This window comes from Augochlora pura, chromosome 4, assembly GCF_028453695.1.
Source record: "Augochlora pura isolate Apur16 chromosome 4, APUR_v2.2.1, whole genome shotgun sequence".
In the NCBI taxonomy this organism is placed as follows: domain Eukaryota; kingdom Metazoa; phylum Arthropoda; class Insecta; order Hymenoptera; family Halictidae; genus Augochlora; species Augochlora pura.
This window is the reverse complement of record NC_135775.1, coordinates 16,779,275-16,798,853: the sequence shown is the minus strand read 5'-3', so window position 1 is coordinate 16,798,853 and position 19,579 is coordinate 16,779,275. Positions and strand designations below refer to the sequence as shown.

General features: G+C 29.7%; 2 protein-coding genes across 4 annotated transcripts in view; both read left to right on the top strand.

Moving 5' to 3' along the window:
• Vha100-1 (V-type ATPase subunit a family protein Vha100-1) overlaps positions 1 to 9,467 on the top strand; it is a 31,642-nt gene extending 22,175 nt beyond the window's left edge. For 2 of the 3 annotated variants that reach the window (XM_078178869.1, XM_078178870.1), the window contains exons 4-11: positions 5,798 to 5,924; positions 6,010 to 6,186; positions 6,317 to 6,529; positions 6,631 to 7,399; positions 7,489 to 7,718; positions 8,197 to 8,413; positions 8,496 to 8,667; positions 8,811 to 9,466. In XM_078178869.1, the coding sequence (XP_078034995.1) occupies positions 5,798 to 5,924; positions 6,010 to 6,186; positions 6,317 to 6,529; positions 6,631 to 7,399; positions 7,489 to 7,718; positions 8,197 to 8,413; positions 8,496 to 8,667; positions 8,811 to 8,913 (2,008 nt within the window). In that variant the 3' untranslated portion in view covers positions 8,914 to 9,466. Of the gene's footprint in view, positions 1 to 5,797; positions 5,925 to 6,009; positions 6,187 to 6,316; positions 6,530 to 6,630; positions 7,400 to 7,488; positions 7,719 to 8,196; positions 8,414 to 8,495; positions 8,668 to 8,810 lie in introns of all 3 variants that reach the window. The other variant, XM_078178868.1, reaches the window with a different exon arrangement.
• A 1,200-nt stretch (positions 9,468 to 10,667) lies between these two features.
• On the top strand, positions 10,668 to 19,449 carry Gpdh1 (Glycerol-3-phosphate dehydrogenase 1). The gene is made up of 8 exons (XM_078178871.1): positions 10,668 to 10,808; positions 11,463 to 11,640; positions 14,764 to 14,904; positions 15,315 to 15,456; positions 16,209 to 16,321; positions 16,566 to 16,796; positions 16,898 to 17,097; positions 18,929 to 19,449. Exons 1-8 carry the CDS (start codon positions 10,765 to 10,767, stop codon positions 18,984 to 18,986), a joined length of 1,107 nt encoding a protein of 368 aa, XP_078034997.1. The 5' UTR covers positions 10,668 to 10,764; the 3' UTR covers positions 18,987 to 19,449.
• Positions 19,450 to 19,579: the final 130 nt, after the last annotated feature.

Here is a 19,579-nt window from a genome sequence, read left to right as displayed (position 1 = left end):
ATGGAAAGGAGAATAAAAGGGCAAATGTTTGCTTTCAACAATAACCTCTAACGGAAATACAAAATTGTTGCTTTAATTGGTAGAAGATACAGATTGTAACTCAATATAGATGTATGTGACAATGTTATTAAAAATTATAAATACGATAAGAAAAAATGTCGGCACGAGTAGTTTCAAAATTACAGTTCGAACGATTTATACCAAAATTATCGTCTGAGACAATTGTTGTATTTTCGATACTTTTTGGGACACTTGAATATTTTATGGATAAAACATCATTGAGGAACATGTCATCTACACACCGATTCAAATTGCGTTGCGCCAATGGAAAGTTCGCGGTAGCTGATATCGAAAATAGTGATATCGATTTCCAATATCGAGTCATTGAGTAACTCTTCGATGCTTCTATAACGACGAACGTGTGAAAGACTCGCAAAGATAAACGGGAAAATACTGCAACATTGGCGGATGTTTCAATCAGCAGAATTTTTCCGCATTGCCATCAATAAATGGCTGACGTTAACATTTGTGTTGAATATTATAGTAAACTCTGAATCATTTTCAATTTAATCAAATGCACGCATGCACGTATTATAATAAATATATATAACTGATGTATACATGTCTACATTTATTAGTCAATGTGTTTACGCATTAATTGGTTAATTAAATTTTCTCAAAAGCATTGCAATTTAAATTTCAATACAGTTAGCGGAACACATATATTTTGTTTACAATGTAATACTCGACCACGATTTATGTTATTTTCGTACAGTATTTTCTAAAGATCTATTTTGTTAACGAAATGTATTCCTTTTTTAATTTATTTTCAAAGTTATTAAAACATCAATTAACAGGCACATGTTTCGATATTATATTCAAGTTGACACAAAAAGAAGATCAAGTTAATTACAATAATAGTAAACACTTCGATCATCAAGGTGTAGTAGTTATATAAAATCTGCGGATAATAAGCATTTATAAGAAAAACGAATAGGTCAAATGTGAAATACGAAAAACATATAGAATATTTAAAAATACAGTTGCTTATTAAATGCTTAAATGTTTAATAAGTGGAAATAAAAGTAACACAAACAATTATAATGATGCATGAAAACCTACAGTCTAGTAATTATCTTTGAATTAAATTTTTATATGAACTCAAAACTGGAAAGAAATTTATTTCCACACTGAATATACGTATTTATTTGGCAAAAAGTTTTGAACGTTTGACTAATCTATCCCTTGATTGTTAAATTAAATGTTTAATGTCCGAGCCACTGATCATACTGTGGATCTTTACATAGTATGAAAATGTTGTACAAGTATCAATTACATGGATGTTTATTATTTTCTTGAATGATCTGAATTAGTTATAAATAATGCAATCAAATCTTTAAATTTGTCTTATAACATCATTTTTCTGTGCTTTGTCTACTCATTTTTCTTATGCTTGTATCAAATTTGAAATCCACCAATAACGATTCAGAACTAAGAATGAAAAACCGGTTATGCAGATGATATTAGTAAGAATGCAACAGAGGAAAAACCTTACGAGCACAGGTTTAATAAAACACTTGAGACGCTACTAACCTTTGAATAGCTAAATTGAATAATTATGTACGATTTTGCATTATTGTAACCATATAGTGTAATTGCACGCGGTACTGTACATTACAAAAATTCGTTAACACGAGTCTTTGCCTTATATTGTTAAATAAATATTATAATTATCTTGGAAGGTGCATTTTCATCGCTGCAGCCACTAACAAATGAAAAATACATTATTATTCGCAATAAAACGAACAAACTATAGCATCGAAATATAAATAAATATAAATAATAACTAAGGGAATAACAATATAAATAATAACTCAAATTGGTGTAGAGCTAAAAAAAATAATAGGAATTTTAATACCGTAAACTATTCTATTATTAAAAGTCGATGACTCAAACAATTACTGCAACAACGTTCACGTCGTTAAATATGTGTTTTCAATATAACTGTAATAATCTTTTCACGAAATTCAATTCGATAGCTATTAATCTGTAGTTCACATTGGAAAATTGAGCAATAGAATTTCACGGCAAAAGTTTCAACAGTTATAGATCGATTCGTTTTATATATCTTGCGTACATTTTCTTGAAAATTCTAGCGAAAGATACGTTAACTGCAGAATAGATTTTTTATATCTTACAATCTACGCGTAGAAAAATGATTAAGGTTGCGGAAATAGACTGATAAAGTATTATGTAATGTAATTGAAATATGTTGTCCCACTCGTAATTATCTCATTGACAGTGAGCGTCATCACCTTCTGAGATTGCAGTGTTTCATTAACTTACAGATTTTCATCGATGTCGCTATCGTTCCCTTTAAAAGTGGTCGGCGTACACTTTTTCGTCTTGTCAATGCTTTATCTTGTATCGTGTAAAGGCTGTCGCAAGAATTGCCACAACTTTCGAAAGTACAGATACTGAAATTTCTATAGGACCCCGATTGTGTAACGTGTTTTTTTTTTTTTTTTTTTAAATATCAAGTGTTTACGTCGGAATAAAACACTTGGTTCGTTTAAAATTGTTATACTCTGTAATACCCAACCGTGCATCATTCGTCCTGTACTTATTGGAACAACATTAATCTTGTTGTATTCCTTGCCAACAGTGATTTTTAGAATTACTTTTGTAATTACAGTTTAAACAAATCCAGTTTTAGATTTACTCTCGCCATTGCAGTTTAAACAAATCCAATTATAGATTTATTAGATAATAATAGATTACTATTTTTTAGGAAACCTTAAAATAGAAAATTTGTATAATATCTATATTATATAATATCCACCAATAAGTATCCCATATAATGAAATGTAAGTTACAATAGAGAATGGTCTGTATGAAATTCTACAAGCCGTTTTATTAGAAAATTGTTAGAGACGGGAAGTAAATTATTATCTTGTCTTTACTCGTAATTGTGTAAGATTCTTCGCAACGTTTTTTTAATGAAAAATCATTCGACCTCTAGACTTTTATTTGTATTATTAGGTGTATGATAGTAGTTGATTTTTAAATTGATCATTTCTACTTAACTCGAATGACCCCTCGTTAAAAGCAGACATATCTTTGGTCACTATCATTTTCGTTGAGATACGGTTAATTTCACAATTGAAATACCATCTTGATCTTTGTTAATTGTATAACTGATGCAATGTTCTCTTTTATTTCACAATTACAAATTCGACATCTCGTGATTTTATGTTCTAAAATTTGACCCGATCTCCCGTCGTGTATTGTAAAGTATAGTAAAATATTGCAATATACATACAATGTAGAGATTATCAAATTATTTTTAACGTTTGTATACAACGCCTAATGTTCCTCAAAATGGCGTATAAAATACAAGAAGTCATATAGGGTCAAAGTGATTTCACGTACTATCAAAAATACAAATTTTTCAACAATGTTTAGGTTGAAGTGATAAACACCTAACATCTTTCTATTATTCCATATAATTCCTGGATGTCCTATATTTATCTTTGTTTGAAAATTTGATGCCCATGAATTAAAAGATTGACTATACAAAGTGACACAGTTATAAGAAAATGATTCGTTGGATGTTACGTGAAATTTTATTAATGATTTTATAAATAATATGATGGTATATTTGAAGAGAATTTTGAGAATCTATATATGTCTTCGTTAAATTATAAAATCATTGAATTTGCTCTCAAAAGAGTTAACTAGAAGTTAAGTTAGAAACTAAACATGATCATTCTCAACTAATAGAAGAGAAAACAAATTGACCTCTGCCAATACGCGTACATCTTGTCATGCAACTATTACGTAATCATTTTCTTCAGCGCAAACATACTTTACTTGCAACCTGTCTCAATACATTTATATAATTCTGTAATCTATCAATATACATATTTACAACGTATCTCGAATAGTTATCCATAAAACGACTTTGAATGTTTCGTACAGACCTTGCTTTGCTGAATTTATGAATGTTTTCCTTTACTAATCCTATTACTGATAAAGATCGCGGAAAATGTAAACGTCGAATCTACATATGTATAAACGCTATTACAATACACTATACACCTTTTATTCTCTTTCGTACGTTCGTGTAACATTCAAATAAGTGTGTATAGGGGAGAGTTGTGCAGTATCGATATCATCTTAACTTTTTGCGCTATAATTAACAATATTTACGTTCTGCGATTTATGACGACCGAGGAATTGTTCAATACTGACCAGCCGCATGTTTATTGTATTTTTAGATCGAATTTATTAATAGTATCTATAGAAAGACGTATGAATTCCAGAATAAAGGAAATGGTTATTTATCGGACTGCGGATCTTTATGCGTTTACGGCAAGAATGAGTGCATGACACATTTTCAACTGAACGAAACAAACAGACCATTTTTGTTCTACATGAAAATTCGCAGTCGAAACGTTATTACCTTGATCCGTGCATTTGGCATGTGCACAACTCGCATTTTTGACACACTACGCCCAATTTTCGTCGAATGAACCTTGCAAATGACATATTTGTAACTTCTTTCTTGAGTGGTTTTGTTTAAAGAAAATGTTTGTTTAGAATTTATGAGAAAAAGTTTGGTCGGTATTGAAGGATAATCGAATGGTTGATATAAAGGCGTGATAGAGTTCATTTCTAAGTACTTTACAAAGAAAATTCGAAATTTATAGTTGTTTGTCCCCGTTTAATAAGGATAGCGTTTATGATACGACAAAATCATTTATTTGTCTAAGAACATAGGAAGCCTACGTTAAAATATATCGATGTGCGTGTCCGAGAACATTGGTAAAATTAACATAAGAAGAATAGTGAAACAACAGTATTAATTCATTTATATGTAGAAAATACAGTAAACTAACAACAAAATCTAGGGCAAGCTTTCGGTATTGTATAACTCCCCCCCCCCCCCTTTGTTACCCTATTTATCTGAACTCATCATTTGAATGGATTTTCTTCCTGTTGATAGCCAGTAATTGTAGAAGTATGATGTAGGAATGACAAAGCCGGTATTAAACTATTCGATACTTAACATATTATTCCTCTAACATTCCGTAACACACAGTGAATCTGAATTAATACTACAGTGAACTATCCAAGAGCCGCAATATCAATGTATATATATACATATATATCGATCATGCCAGTTCTGGACTCTATTCCTAAACACTTTTTATCTATTTTCAATGGCAAATATTAATGAACCGCTTTTGTTTGACAAACGATTTTTCGAACTGCATTCTACACGTTATTCTAATGAAAAGTAAGACATTCAACTACTCTGTATATTATACCTCTACCCAGAATTCCAATGTATTTCAAGTTTGTAATTAATAATAACACGTGTTTTTATCAGGACATTATAAAGGACCATGGCTACCTAATCATCATTTTTTTCAGTAATAACATACAAATGTAAAAGATAATTTACGGTTAAACCGCCCAATAATGCGTTGAAATGCTACACGATACAGGTTGAATATAATATGTATAATAATAAACGGTACTGACGTAGAACTTTCAATACGGCAGTTTTCTTGGTAAACAACACGTGGGAACAATTTTTCTATTATAATTAAGTTTATATTTATGACGAATGTAGAGTGTGTGCTTGTATGTATGTACCGTGTGTTTGCGTGTATGTGTGCATTAGACTTATTCACATTATCATATAGTAAATTAACCATATTACTAGCTATAATTTTCGTTTCATTTACTTGAAAGCCAGATGACTTACTAAAATTCTTCTGTAAAATAGTTTCGTGGCAGGAGTGATTCTAAGGGAACGGATCCCTGCATTTGAACGTATGCTGTGGCGTGCCTGTCGTGGTAATGTATTCCTTCGTCAAGCTGAAATTGAAACGCCCCTTGAAGATCCCTCGACAGTAAGCAGAAATCGACAATTTCATAGAGCAGATCGTTACCACCGAGAATGCTTAAATCAATGTTTTTTCGCTATATCATTTTTAGGGGGACCAAGTTTTCAAGTCCGTATTTATCATATTCTTCCAAGGAGATCAGCTTAAAACCCGTGTTAAAAAGATCTGTGAAGGATTCCGAGCTACTTTGTACCCGTGCCCTGAAGCACCGGCCGATCGTCGTGAAATGTCAATGGGTGTTATGACCCGAATCGAGGATTTAAATACAGTCAGTCACTTTTTCTGTCTGAATTATTTCGTAAAATTACATATACATACACGGTCCTTATTAAATATGCGCCACGCTCCATTATCATGTTCTCTACATTTTTCTTAGTAGTTTATTATACGGTGTACAGGTTCTTGGCCAAACTCAAGATCATCGTCATCGAGTCTTGGTCGCTGCTGCGAAAAATATCAAAAACTGGTTTGTCAAAGTTCGTAAGATTAAGGCGATTTATCATACCCTAAATTTATTCAACTTGGACGTGACACAAAAATGTTTGATCGCCGAATGCTGGGTTCCGGTGTTGGACATCGAAACGATTCAACTTGCATTACGTCGTGGAACCGTGAGTGCCTCCCTAAATGGGACTATTCGTTTCGTAACCAACGCCAACAATGAATAATACTATTTATATTATAAATCGTGTTTGTTGCTTTTCTGTTTCAGGAACGCAGCGGTAGTTCCGTGCCGCCAATCTTGAATCGTATGGAGACATTCGAAGATCCTCCAACGTATAATCGAACGAACAAGTTTACAAAAGGGTTTCAGGCACTGATAGATGCATACGGTGTTGCCTCTTATAGGGAGATGAATCCAGCACCTTACACCATAATAACATTCCCATTTTTATTCGCTGTAATGTTCGGCGATACTGGTCACGGACTGCTTATGTTCCTTTTTGGCGGATGGATGATTCTGAATGAGAAAGGACTCGCCGCAAAGAAAACAGAGAATGAAATCGCGAATATCTTCTTCGGTGGTCGATATATTGTTTTCCTCATGGGATTGTTTTCAATGTACACTGGATTAATATACAATGACATATTTTCTAAATCATTGAACATCTTTGGGTCGAATTGGAAAATCGCCTACAATTACAGTACCGTAAATACAAACAGGGATTTACAATTAAATCCTAGTAGTAAAGACGAGTACTATCAATATCCGTACCCGATAGGAATGGATCCTGTATGGCAATTGGCAGAAAACAAAATCATCTTTTTGAACTCCTACAAAATGAAAATATCAATCATTTTTGGCGTCATACACATGTTGTTCGGCGTAATCGTTGGATTATGGAACCATATGTACTTTAAAAGAAAGCTTAACATAACTTGTGAATTTATTCCACAAATTATATTCTTAACGTTCCTTTTCTTGTACATGGTGCTTCTTATGTTTATCAAATGGATAAAGTATGGTCCCGATAGCGATGGTGAGTATTATTTCCTTGACACTGATGAAAATACAGAATATAATATCGTCTGTATCATTTATATATGTTATACATTTTCATTATTACAGGTACAGACCCAATACATGGTCCTTTCTGCGCACCGTCCGTATTAATTACGTTTATTAACATGGTATTGTTTAGCGGTGGAACTGCTCCTGAAGGATGCAGTCCATATATGTACGCTGGTCAAGAAGGATTCCAAAAGCTTCTTGTAATTCTGGCTGTTATTTGCATTCCATGGATGTTTCTCGGAAGGCCTTTTATGCTAATGTACAACAAAAAGAAACAACATGTCCAGGTAACAAAAATTTATGTAAAAAATCTGTTAATCGGGAACTTCTCGATTAGGTTGATTATGAAATACTGCGCTAACTGAAAATTTAAATATTCATGTCAAGACTATGCACTTTCACGTCCCAGTTGTCGACATATCAACGTTTTACTAATAAAACTACATTCTGTTAAATATGGAAATTTTATGCATAGAATCTGTAATTGATAATCTTTAATTTAAAACTTACAACAAATAATTAAATATTCAATACAGTATAATAAATATATACTATAACATAAATATAATAAATTGATCAACTTTGAATATTAAGTTAAGATACATATATTGTATTTAATGACTATTAAGTATAATAATTAAATTAAACGGAATTACAGGAATAATTAACGGAATTTGAATATTTCTTTACAGTTCGTACATATTTTTATACAAAGTAATATAATTATTACATAATGAAAACTAACTTTCTTGGTGTTTTTTTTAGTTAAATAACCATGGCACTGAAAATGGTGATGTAGAAGGTGGAGTTGATTCCATCCAGCCAAATAGCGGTGTTGTTCAAGGGGGTCATAAAGAAGAAGAAGAGGAGATGAGTGAATTGTTTATTCATCAAGGAATTCACACTATTGAATATGTTCTTGGCAGTGTTTCCCACACTGCATCATATTTACGATTGTGGGCTTTATCACTCGCTCATGCTCGTAAGCTAAGAAATCAATTTTTCATTTTATAATCCAAAATGTACAAATTTTTAATGCATATTTATAAAATTTATTTCATTAGAATTATCAGAAGTACTGTGGAACATGGTCATGAGAAATGGATTACAACAAGAGGGTTGGTTAGGTGGTATTATCTTATGGGCTGTGTTTGCATTTTGGGCGATTTTAACCATTGGTATTCTAGTACTTATGGAGGGGTTATCAGCGTTCCTACACACACTCCGACTTCATTGGTATGATGATATTGATATTACAAATTATATTTAAAATATTGTTATTTTAAGAAATTTGAATTAACAAACAAATGTATGTATTCGAAATTGATATATTCTAATTTGTTCATAATAAATATATTTCTTCATGTATATATTTGTAGGGTCGAATTCCAAAGCAAATTCTATGCTGGTCAAGGATACGGCTTCCAACCATTTTCGTTTGAAATTATTTTGGACGCTGCGCAATCTACTACAGAAGACTAAAACGAGTTTAAACCATGAAAAAACATCATTTACAGAAAGCGTTCTTAGTAATGTTATTTTGTGATATGTAATAGCAATTATTATATTTCAATATTTTTGTTGCTATTGTCAACTATAGAGGAAATAGTATAGACATTAAAAATTTTGATTACAATTACAAAAATGATGACATTATTTTCCCAAGTTACAGTTGTATGTTAAATGACATCCAGTATACTGTTAAAAAAACCATTGTAACTAAACTTAATTTTTAATGCTACAATTATCCCACTTCCGCCGATGTGTATTTACTTAGAAAATCCAAGAATATAAAGAGATAAAATTGTAATTAGATCTGAAACATATAATGGAAGTAAATAAATATTATATGTAGGCATGTGTAATTAATTGCTATATATACTAAACATGTTATATCTCGCCGATTATTGCTCATGTAATATAAGAGTGATGAGAAATTAAACAATAGTAGCTAAAACAGTAATACACTTTTACTTGTGCGTGTTATATGCTGAATAAACAATAATAAAAATTAATGTGTACAAATTATTCAAACAAGTCAAATTATTATTTATTTAAAATTATTTAACATGAATATCATTTAATTAGTAGATTTCTTATCATTAATTCTCATAATCATGACAACAAATGTAACTACTTATACTATCTGTTGAAATTAACTTAAAGGTGGTTGTTTTCATTAACATACACGCAATTAAAAATAGTAACAATTGTTCAAAATAATTAATAACTGCGCTGTTTTGTTTGCACCGTTGAAAAATTCATATATCCATTTTATTAATACATTTCTTTCATTAGATATATATCTGATAAACTATCTTGTTATCGACTTGAAGGTGGGACACTGTGTAAACAGTTTCCCTCGTAAAATTTAACTACTAGCAAACAGTAGATGATAATAAGACGGAAAATATGTATACGTTACGATAAGACACGTTTAACATAGTTTTATAAAAGTATTTTTCTGTATTATATATTTTTTCACTTTAAATACTTCCTGAAGCTTAAATGTAAAAAAAAGTCCAATAAATCTCCATATTTATCATTAATTATCTGATCCCTTACAATTTATATAGCATGCACATAAGCAAATATTTGCACTATATTATTCTTAATTTTCTTTGCTACTTTAATAACTATTTTTTATATAGTTATTCAATTATACAAACGGAAAATATAAACTGCATAACTTATAATGTAGACGTTGCTTCAACAGATAAAATATTGTTCTGTTATATACAGAATCAAGCGTTTTACCGTAAAAAGAAAATAATGCGCGCGTGAAATTAGTTAATATTGCTTTACATCTTTCTTTCAGTCTTTGATGGTAACACGTAAGTTATAAAAGTATTTTCAGTTATAAAAGATCAATAATGTGCAAATGGGATATCTATTAACTTATTTTTTCTTATTGATATCGCCTTCTCTTATTGGAAATACATTTAACAATACGATAAAGTAGGTGTGTACATACAATAATGTCTTATTAACAATATACAATATACGTTTAAAATCATTAAATTGTTGGTGTTTTGTTTCTGAATTTATACAAAACAAAACACTTGGAATGCGACAACTTTTATCAAAGTGTATTTACATTGAAGAAGTCTGAATCCCGATAATGTCTCAGCTATCAACGTGCGTTAATATCAACGCGATCGTTGGTATGTATATGTGCGCTGCCACTTCCACGGAAAATAGCGCAAGTCTTCTCATATGCGGAGCCGTTCCAGTCGCCCCTTTGCTTCAGAGTTGCACAGGTCGTGTCTAGCACTCCTCAATTCTTTTACATTGTATAAACGTGTGTCTCCGATATTTGGAGCAAGCAAGACCATGGCAGCCAAACAACGTGTTTGTATTATTGGATCTGGAAACTGGTACGCTGCCGCAAAGATTAAGACTTCTATTTTCCATAACCGAAAACATCTCTAATGTCGTTTTAGCAAATCTTGTTAAAATAGCCAATACTGCGATTTATTTACACGTGCTGTCTATACAAGTCGCCTGAAATGTCACGGACGTAAAATTGCCTACTATTTATTATTTTTACAAAGTATATATATACCTTCGTATTTGGTGCCCGTATTTTTCTTTTTCAAAGAGTTGTATTTTAGAACAAGTGTCACTAATTTTTACCGTATTCAGAATTTATCGCAATACTTTTACGATATTTATAGAAGCATGCGTTAGGAATTACGAAAATAATGATAACAGCACATTGTATGGAAAATCACGCTATGAAAATCAAATTTATGATGCACATCTCAGATTTTTTCAACGAATGTTATTATTTATAAGTACTCTGATTTTTACTTGTAAAGAATCGATGAAAATCACATGTTGTGTAATTAAATTACACAATTACTCGAAGCAGCTTAAAGAGCATAAGTTTTCCATGAAACATTTTTTAGTTTCATACAGATTTTCGTAAACTCCAAATTTGTATAAATAAAATAGTTTTGTTAGCTTTTTCAATGCAACCATTAATTTTATAATGCATGAACTTTAATTTCTTCCGATTTACTTTCCAGGGGTTCGGCTATCGCCAAGATAGTTGGGGCAAATGCTAGTACACAAAGCATTTTTGATGACCGTGTTACGATGTACGTGTATGAAGAAATTATCAATGGAAAGAAATTAACCGAAATTATCAATGAGACACACGAAAATGTAAAATATCTTCCAGGCCATCAACTTCCACCTAATGTGGTAAGTAATTTACTACAAGATTTTTTTAATAAAATATTTATTCCACTTTTTCATTAATTCAGTAACTGCAGTTTAATAACTTCCAAAGATTAATGTATTTTTTTATATGCTTTAATTGAATGTATGAGATTTTAGGTATTTATACATTTTTATCGTAAAAATTGAAACAGTTGTAGGACTCACACTTTATCAATTTCGAGTAAACACATGTGCAAATAATGTCATATCTTTATATTAAATAAAGTTGACTTCGTGTTGTTAACTTCAAGTATAGTTTGTCAAACCACAAGCAAAAACTAGAAAGTAGTACATAAATTGTTTACAAGTAGATATACATAGATTTTTTATGATTGAATTAATACAACTGTTTTGACATATTTTCCTGATAAATTTGATTCCTTATTTATATTCCAGTCTAATATACCTACAATTTATTTGCTATGAACTAGACAAAACAGATATTTCGTAATACCTAGGTGTGTCCTTTGTGTTGAATAGCTACCGTAGACTGTAACATTCTTCCGCAAGCTTAATTCGCGTTTACGTAACCCTCGTGACTTGTGAGATAAGAAATATATATTTAAGTATAGTTTGTCTGCGTACGCATGCATTTATACATGTATATGTATATTTTGTCTGTTTGTTTAAATTCATAATTAAGAGCTACAATTTCATTATAGTTATTCTGAAATAATACAGCAGAATAATTTTTGCATAATTTGTTACATACTTTGTTGCGTTTTAGTATTAATATTTGCTTCGAATAAAGTAGAATGATTTTCCAATTTCATTCTGATTTAATTCAGATAAATATGTTTACCACACGTATTCTTATACATAATTACCGAATTTTCAATATCAATGACTTTCGCGCAACGGAACCTTGACCGCGACCAAAGCGGCTGAGGTTATATTGATTCGTAACTCCAGACTCCTAGATGCTTTATATCTACCGCAAATCTTCAACACCTTCGATTGTGATATTTAAATTCGAAATATAAAAATTTAATCTTAACTTAGTAACAATTAATACAAATTCTAATGATGTTGATGAGAATTCGTTTCCAATAATGTATGCATCACATACATACATAATTTTTGACACATTGCACTAGCATAGTTATTGAAATAATATTAATAAAATGTGTCAAGTAATTATGCAGTAAATAGATCAACAAGTATTTATATTTACGCATAAGTAGACGTTTGAACAATTTCAACTTTGTCTTGAGCAGATTTTTGATTATTGATATTTAACTTAGAATATTTGAAGTTTTCCATTTATTCTACATACCACCTCTTACATTTTTTACCAAGATATAAAAATCTACAAGCTAGAATAATTGCCTATCTAAAATAATAAGCAAAGTATTTCTGTCGATTAAAGTTTTAATATTCTAGAGAAAAACCAAAGGTAATATAAATAAACAATGAAACAATAGCTTTATGTATAGTTTAGAATTTTTAAACCATATTACAATGCATAATAAGGATTCAAACAACACGTGAGAGATAAATTTTACTGTATAGCCTGAGCTAATTCAAGAATCTTTTGTCTTTAATATAATTTGGCAGGAAAGAAGAAACATATCTCAGGAGTGAAAATAGTCTGTTATGCAACTCACAGTGTCCCCCGCAATCAGAGAACTGACTTTGAGTGAACAATTACCTTGGCATCCACTTTAAAATCTTATCCCTTACAAAATGAATAAATTACACATTTATTGCCCCTGTATGTCCTTGTTCAATTTAATCTGAGCTTACAACTATCATCGTCTGTCAAAGATTTCTAGAAGATCGTTATTATCATTGGCAAACAAGAAATGGCCATACACTATTCATGATAACTATATGTTACTTGCAAAAATTAAAGTTATGTACACTATTGAAGATTTTTAATGCATGAAAAATTATATTCAAATAACTGTACTTTAATCTCTTGACATAAAAAATTGTTTAAATTATCTCTGTAATCTTATCTTTAGCAAGTGATAAAAGATGTTATTGCATTATATAAATAATGTTTTTATTTGATAATTGATAGAAGCATTTATCAATTTAATAAAAAAAGCTTAATACATAATCTCAGACTGTAAATTCTGTGTGCAATAAAAGAAAGTAATATGAGAATAATGTAACAGACTTACATAACTAGAAGATACATAGATATCATAAACTTTTATATCCTATCTATCACTATTAGTAATTGCGAATCGATGCAGAAGTGTTCATTTAAAATTTGGATATTTTGGTATGATTTGTCTTATCCTGTTTCTGTATGAGATTGTTTTTTTACTAACAATTCTGTAGTACTAGTTGGATGTAGATGTAATTTTAACAAGTAGAGCAAACAGGTAGTATGCTGTATTCAATACATCTTCATTCAATTTGTTGTGTTTTACTCATGTATTTATGATGCTTTTACTTCAAGAGAGACTCTGTAAAAAAGTAATCAATTAAGTAACGTTTTAAAAGATTTTAGTTCTATCTGAAATATTCAATTTTATCAGCTTGGAAAATTTTGTGAAATGTAAAGACTATTTTTATCTCGAGGACCTGACACAAATCTGAAGAAACGCTGCTCAGTCTATAGTTCAAAAGTAGATTATTATTATTACTTCAGACTGGGAACATAGGAATGGTGTGAGCAGTTATTATAAACATCAATGCATTTTAGGCACCTTGAATGGAAATACTAATTATTAATTCATATTTATTTCAATTAATATTCCCCCGGGCTTACAAAGAATACCTGTGGACTACTACTTATAAGCTAACAAACTTTAAAATATTATTTGATTACACATCTGTTAGAGTAGTAGATAAAACATTAACATCATATGCAAAATATTGAGTTTGATTTTAAAGTATTGTTACTTAAATTAGGAAGATTAAAGTGTGTAAGTTAAGGAATAAAATATAATAACAATGTAAATTTAGACATCTGAAGAGTGACACTTGTACATTCAAATAATACACAAAGATGGCTTTTTCATTTTAAAATTACATTAAAGCAAATTTAATTTATGTTGAGATATTATAAGTAATTGAACTTTTTGATGAAATTTTCATTAATTGATGAAATTTTTGATATCAAAATTAATGTGTTATGTTATATTTTAGGTGGCTGTTCCAGATCTAGTAGAAGCTGCAAAAGATGCTGATATTCTCATCTTTGTAATCCCACATCAATTTATTCAACGAATATGTAAAACACTATTAGGGAATATAAAGCCAACAGCAGTTGGTCTCTCTTTGATAAAGGTACTAATTTAAGCTATTTAGTTTAACTAGAAGATTAAGGATTGAACATATTTTTTTTTTCCACAAAGTATGTTAACCTACCTATTCATAGAAGGTAATGATAAAATGATAACATATAGTATATCAATGGAATGTTGATATGATTGGATGAATAACTTCCGATATAGCAAGGTAGAATCTATTGTTCATATTTACCCACTATGAGTCACTGGGACAAACGAATTTTTACTTTTATTAAATAGATGAGGTTCTAAAATAACTAAAATGATTTCTACATTATTTCAAAGTATTCAAACAGACATGCTTTCATTAAATCTTTTATTCAATTAGATTCATCTTATTTTTAGTATTATAATAGTTGCCCAAAGTAATTATTTTAACGGTTTTCTATATCCATAAAATTTCTGTAGGGCTTTGATAAAAAAGAGGGTGGTGGAATTGAACTCATTTCCCATATAATTGCAAGAGAACTGAACATTCCAATGGCGGTTTTAATGGGAGCAAACTTGGCTTCTGAAGTAGCTGAAGAGATGTTTTGTGAGACAACTATAGGTAATGTATAATCTATTTATAAAATTCAATGCTTGCAGCCTACACTCAAGCCTTCCCTAACTACAACTATTTATGTTTGGATTGATAAAGGAAATGGCAGTAATACATACATGCAAACAAACAGTTAATCACCTTTTATGTAATATGTAATGCCCAGTAAAAATTATTCTCTAGATTTTTTCAATTCCATAGATATTATTCATACTTTTAATATAATCGTAAGGTGATGTTCAAGTGTATAATGTACTAGTAATTATAAACGTCATCGTTTTTGTAGACAGAATAGCCACTAAATTGAAAATGTTAAGTGTGGCAGTATCAACATTATCTCAAACAATTAGTCACAATTATACAATAAACATTACTTTAATTATAATTGTGATACAACAAGTAAGTTATACTGTTCCATTAGCTTCTACTTTTAAAAGAATTATTATCATTGCAACTACATAGATAAAGGTGGAGTGTTGATGAAGTAAACATAGAGTATTCTATAAGAACCGAATTATGTATATATGCTACCGTCCAGTTTTTATTGTCAAAATCTTTTAACCAGAGCCTTCTGAGTTATCAATCAACGTTTCATGCAGTAGCATTCAAACAAAATTATTTACTTATTAGTAGTTTTGTAAATGACGTGTAATTTATTTGCCGACTAATTGTAATGATCTTCATTGAGACTATTGAATGAAAGTAAATCTCTTAATTAATTGTATTGTAATATATTATTATTTATTACATATCATTTTCAGGTTGCAAGGATCAAAATATAGCGCCAACATTAAGAGATTTAATACAGACATCGTACTTCCGAGTTGTGGTTGTTGAGGATGTTGATTCAGTTGAATGCTGTGGTGCATTAAAGGTAATTATGCATTATATTATTGTATTATACTTTTTAATATTCCCAATGAGTAATTAATTTGGATGACATATAAAAAAATCTAATAACTTATTTTTAAATATATTTCTCTATGCATAATAAATAAAACATTTTTTGCTCATTATTAAAATAATTAAAGGGCGTAAATTACTTCACAAATTTCTTTTAAAACAAACTATGTTCAGCTATTAACTACTAAGACTTCTTTATATTTAATTTTTTACAGAATATAGTTGCCTGTGGTGCTGGTTTTGTTGACGGTCTGGGATTAGGTGACAATACAAAAGCTGCTGTCATTAGATTGGGACTCATGGAAATGATTAAATTCGTAGATGTATTTTTCCCTGGTGGAAAACTATCTACATTTTTTGAAAGTTGCGGTGTAGCAGATCTTATTACAACATGTTATGGTGGGCGTAATCGTAAAGTTTCAGAGGCATTTGTTAAAACTGGCAAGGTTAGACCAATAATAATATAAAAATTATATAATATGTTTACTGTATCATTATTCAATTGTAAACAAAACATATACCAAATACAACATTTATTCGTTCACAGACAATTGCTGTATTGGAACAGGAAATGTTGAACGGTCAGAAATTGCAAGGTCCTTTTACTGCTGAAGAAGTAAACTATATGCTGAAAGCGAAAAATATGGAAAACAGGTTTCCTCTTTTCACAGCTGTACATCGGATCTGTATTGGTGAGATTAAACCACAGGAACTAATTGAATGCATACGCAACCATCCGGAACACATGTAAGCTTAATTGTCTCCACTAAACTAATGGTGGATTAGTTGAAGTATCTGACCTTTATCTGAATATGATATAGGCTAATAGTTATTTTATTTGATGTACTGTACAATTTAATTTTCAAATTAGATTACCTAATATTTTTGTGCCATAATTTACAAATTCAGCATATCAACAAGAGAATGTAATGAAATAGGTAATACATATTAAAATTAATTTATTGTGATTGCGATATACGTGCCAGGTATAGCTCTTACGTTTGCAATTTGTTAGAGAATTTAGTGTTTTAGTAAGAAATTGAAAAATCTCCGATTGACGATGCAATACTTCTTTAAACCATGGTCCTAGCTATGCTAATATTGCTGGTTTTCCTTCAAAACATTGAAAAAGTTGGATAGTACTGTACTCAAAAACAACAAATAATTAAAATTGATATGTATGATATGTAAAAACGTGTAAAAACGTGTACATATATGTAAAAAAAATAGTCATTGTGCTATGTACAAGAAAAGTAGGTATATATTTTTCTGAAGAACTCGGTTATTGCATTTATTATGTACAAGATGAAACTTGAATTATTTATATCAGTAAAGTATTTTATATACGTCCATAATAAATATGGTGACAAAGAAAATATAATATGACAACAGCTTGTAATGTCAATAACAAGTCTAGATTTAAAAAAATAAGGGTACCTATATTTCGAAACAGAATGATCTGGGAAGATATGCTCTAGTATGATATGTACTATCTAATAATCGTTCATTTTACTGATACAAATAAAGTAAGTGTTGTAAATGATAAAAATAGGTGCCTTATTTTGCATGCATGTCTATTACTCTTATGCTTTATGGGGTGTATGAAATTTTACAAACTTAAAATGTTTGAATATGGTGCAGTTTTTTCAAATGCTATATAGATGCATACATATTCTCTTCATTAAATGGCTAAAAAGTTACATGTGCATCATATTCAATGATTGTATTCTAAAAAATGTGATTTCTTTTGCGTAGTTTAATAAACAAATTATTAAAAATAATATTATGGAATCGTAAAAGGAAGAAAAAGAACGAGGACCATGGTAATTAATATTATCTTATGATATTTTAATAATTAATTTTTGAAAATGTTTCTACTAATATTTAAATTGTTATTCATTATTCTCTTAGCTTTTAGCCCTTTACTTTATCATCCATTTTATGATTTGAATTATGTATCATATTGCACATAAAAATATTTTCAATACACCCTTACAGCATCATTAGTTTCTTTAAACTAATAAATTACGTTTAGAACACTACTGTACATGTTAGTATAATGAAATGTTAGATAATTTATGAAAGCACAGTATGCGCTATTATATATTTTAATGAAAATTTTATCAGACATGTTATATAAAATATAAAGATTTTATGAACAAACATGTATCAGCGACTTTTGTTGGTAATGTAGGTTTTATGTACCAAGAAAATCAATTGTTTAGTCACCTGTTAAATTGTAGATTATTGTAAACTGTTACATTATGCAATCGAAGTTATCGTAAACAATGTAATATGCGAGTTAAATATATGATTGTTATTTATTATTTTACTTTTGTTTAGTTTAGAGTCATATTTGCCCTTATTCCAAAACCAAAATTAATATTTCTGTAAAACATCAAGATGATACGGCCAGAACATCTTCTTATATTTTGAATTGTTAAAATTAGATAACACATTTCTCTATTTATAGAGGATCTAACGTACGTTTATACATGTCAAAATATATGATGTTCAGCTGTATTGTTTATTGCGATTAACAAATATCTATTTTTAATTGTATTCACTTCGTATTTAGGGACGATGACGTTAATGCATCACTACTGCAACTACCTGCACCGAGATGCCATCTGTGAAGATTATATTTGTGGACACGGAAGAGGGATGATGTTCGCGTATTAATGTCTAAAAAATTGTTACAAATTTATAGATTATTTTTGAGGTGTGATAGTTGTTTAACATACGAAGTATTCATACCAATTTGATACAATGCAGAGATAACAATTACTATAATCATAAGTACAATATAATAGTATTTTTAGTCTCGAAAAACTATGTTATTGATAAAGTCATCAGTTTTCATATTTTCATTACGTTTTTGATACTTTAAAAGTATCTGCATAAGTAGAATGTAATTGGCTTATTTTTCTTTTATGGTCATTCAAATCCATAATAATTATATTTTATTAGAAATATATTTCAAGTATATTTAACTTCTAATTGCAATGTAAAATTATATAACAAATATCGTTAGGAAAAGCTAACACTAAAAAATTAATATCATCCATTTATATTAATTCAAAGGCATTTGTACAGACTTATTTGTAACTTTTTCTTAATTTTATACATTTCTAAAAGATTTTAAATAAATTTGTTTCTCAAATGTATTGTGTACATATTTATTTACTGTCACTTCTACATTCGCTAATTTGCTGTTCAATGGCGGTAC

Bases quoted from the DNA above. Each gene is read 5' to 3' on its own strand.
- Gpdh1 (XM_078178871.1), top strand. From the start codon at position 10,765: ATGGCAGCCAAACAACGTGTTTGTATTATTGGATCTGGAAACTG. The intron at 15,457-16,208 runs GTAATGTATAAT...TATCATTTTCAG, and splicing joins GTTTTGTGAGACAACTATAG to GTTGCAAGGATCAAAATATA. The intron at 17,098-18,928 runs GTAAGCTTAATT...CTTCGTATTTAG, and splicing joins CGCAACCATCCGGAACACAT to GGACGATGACGTTAATGCAT.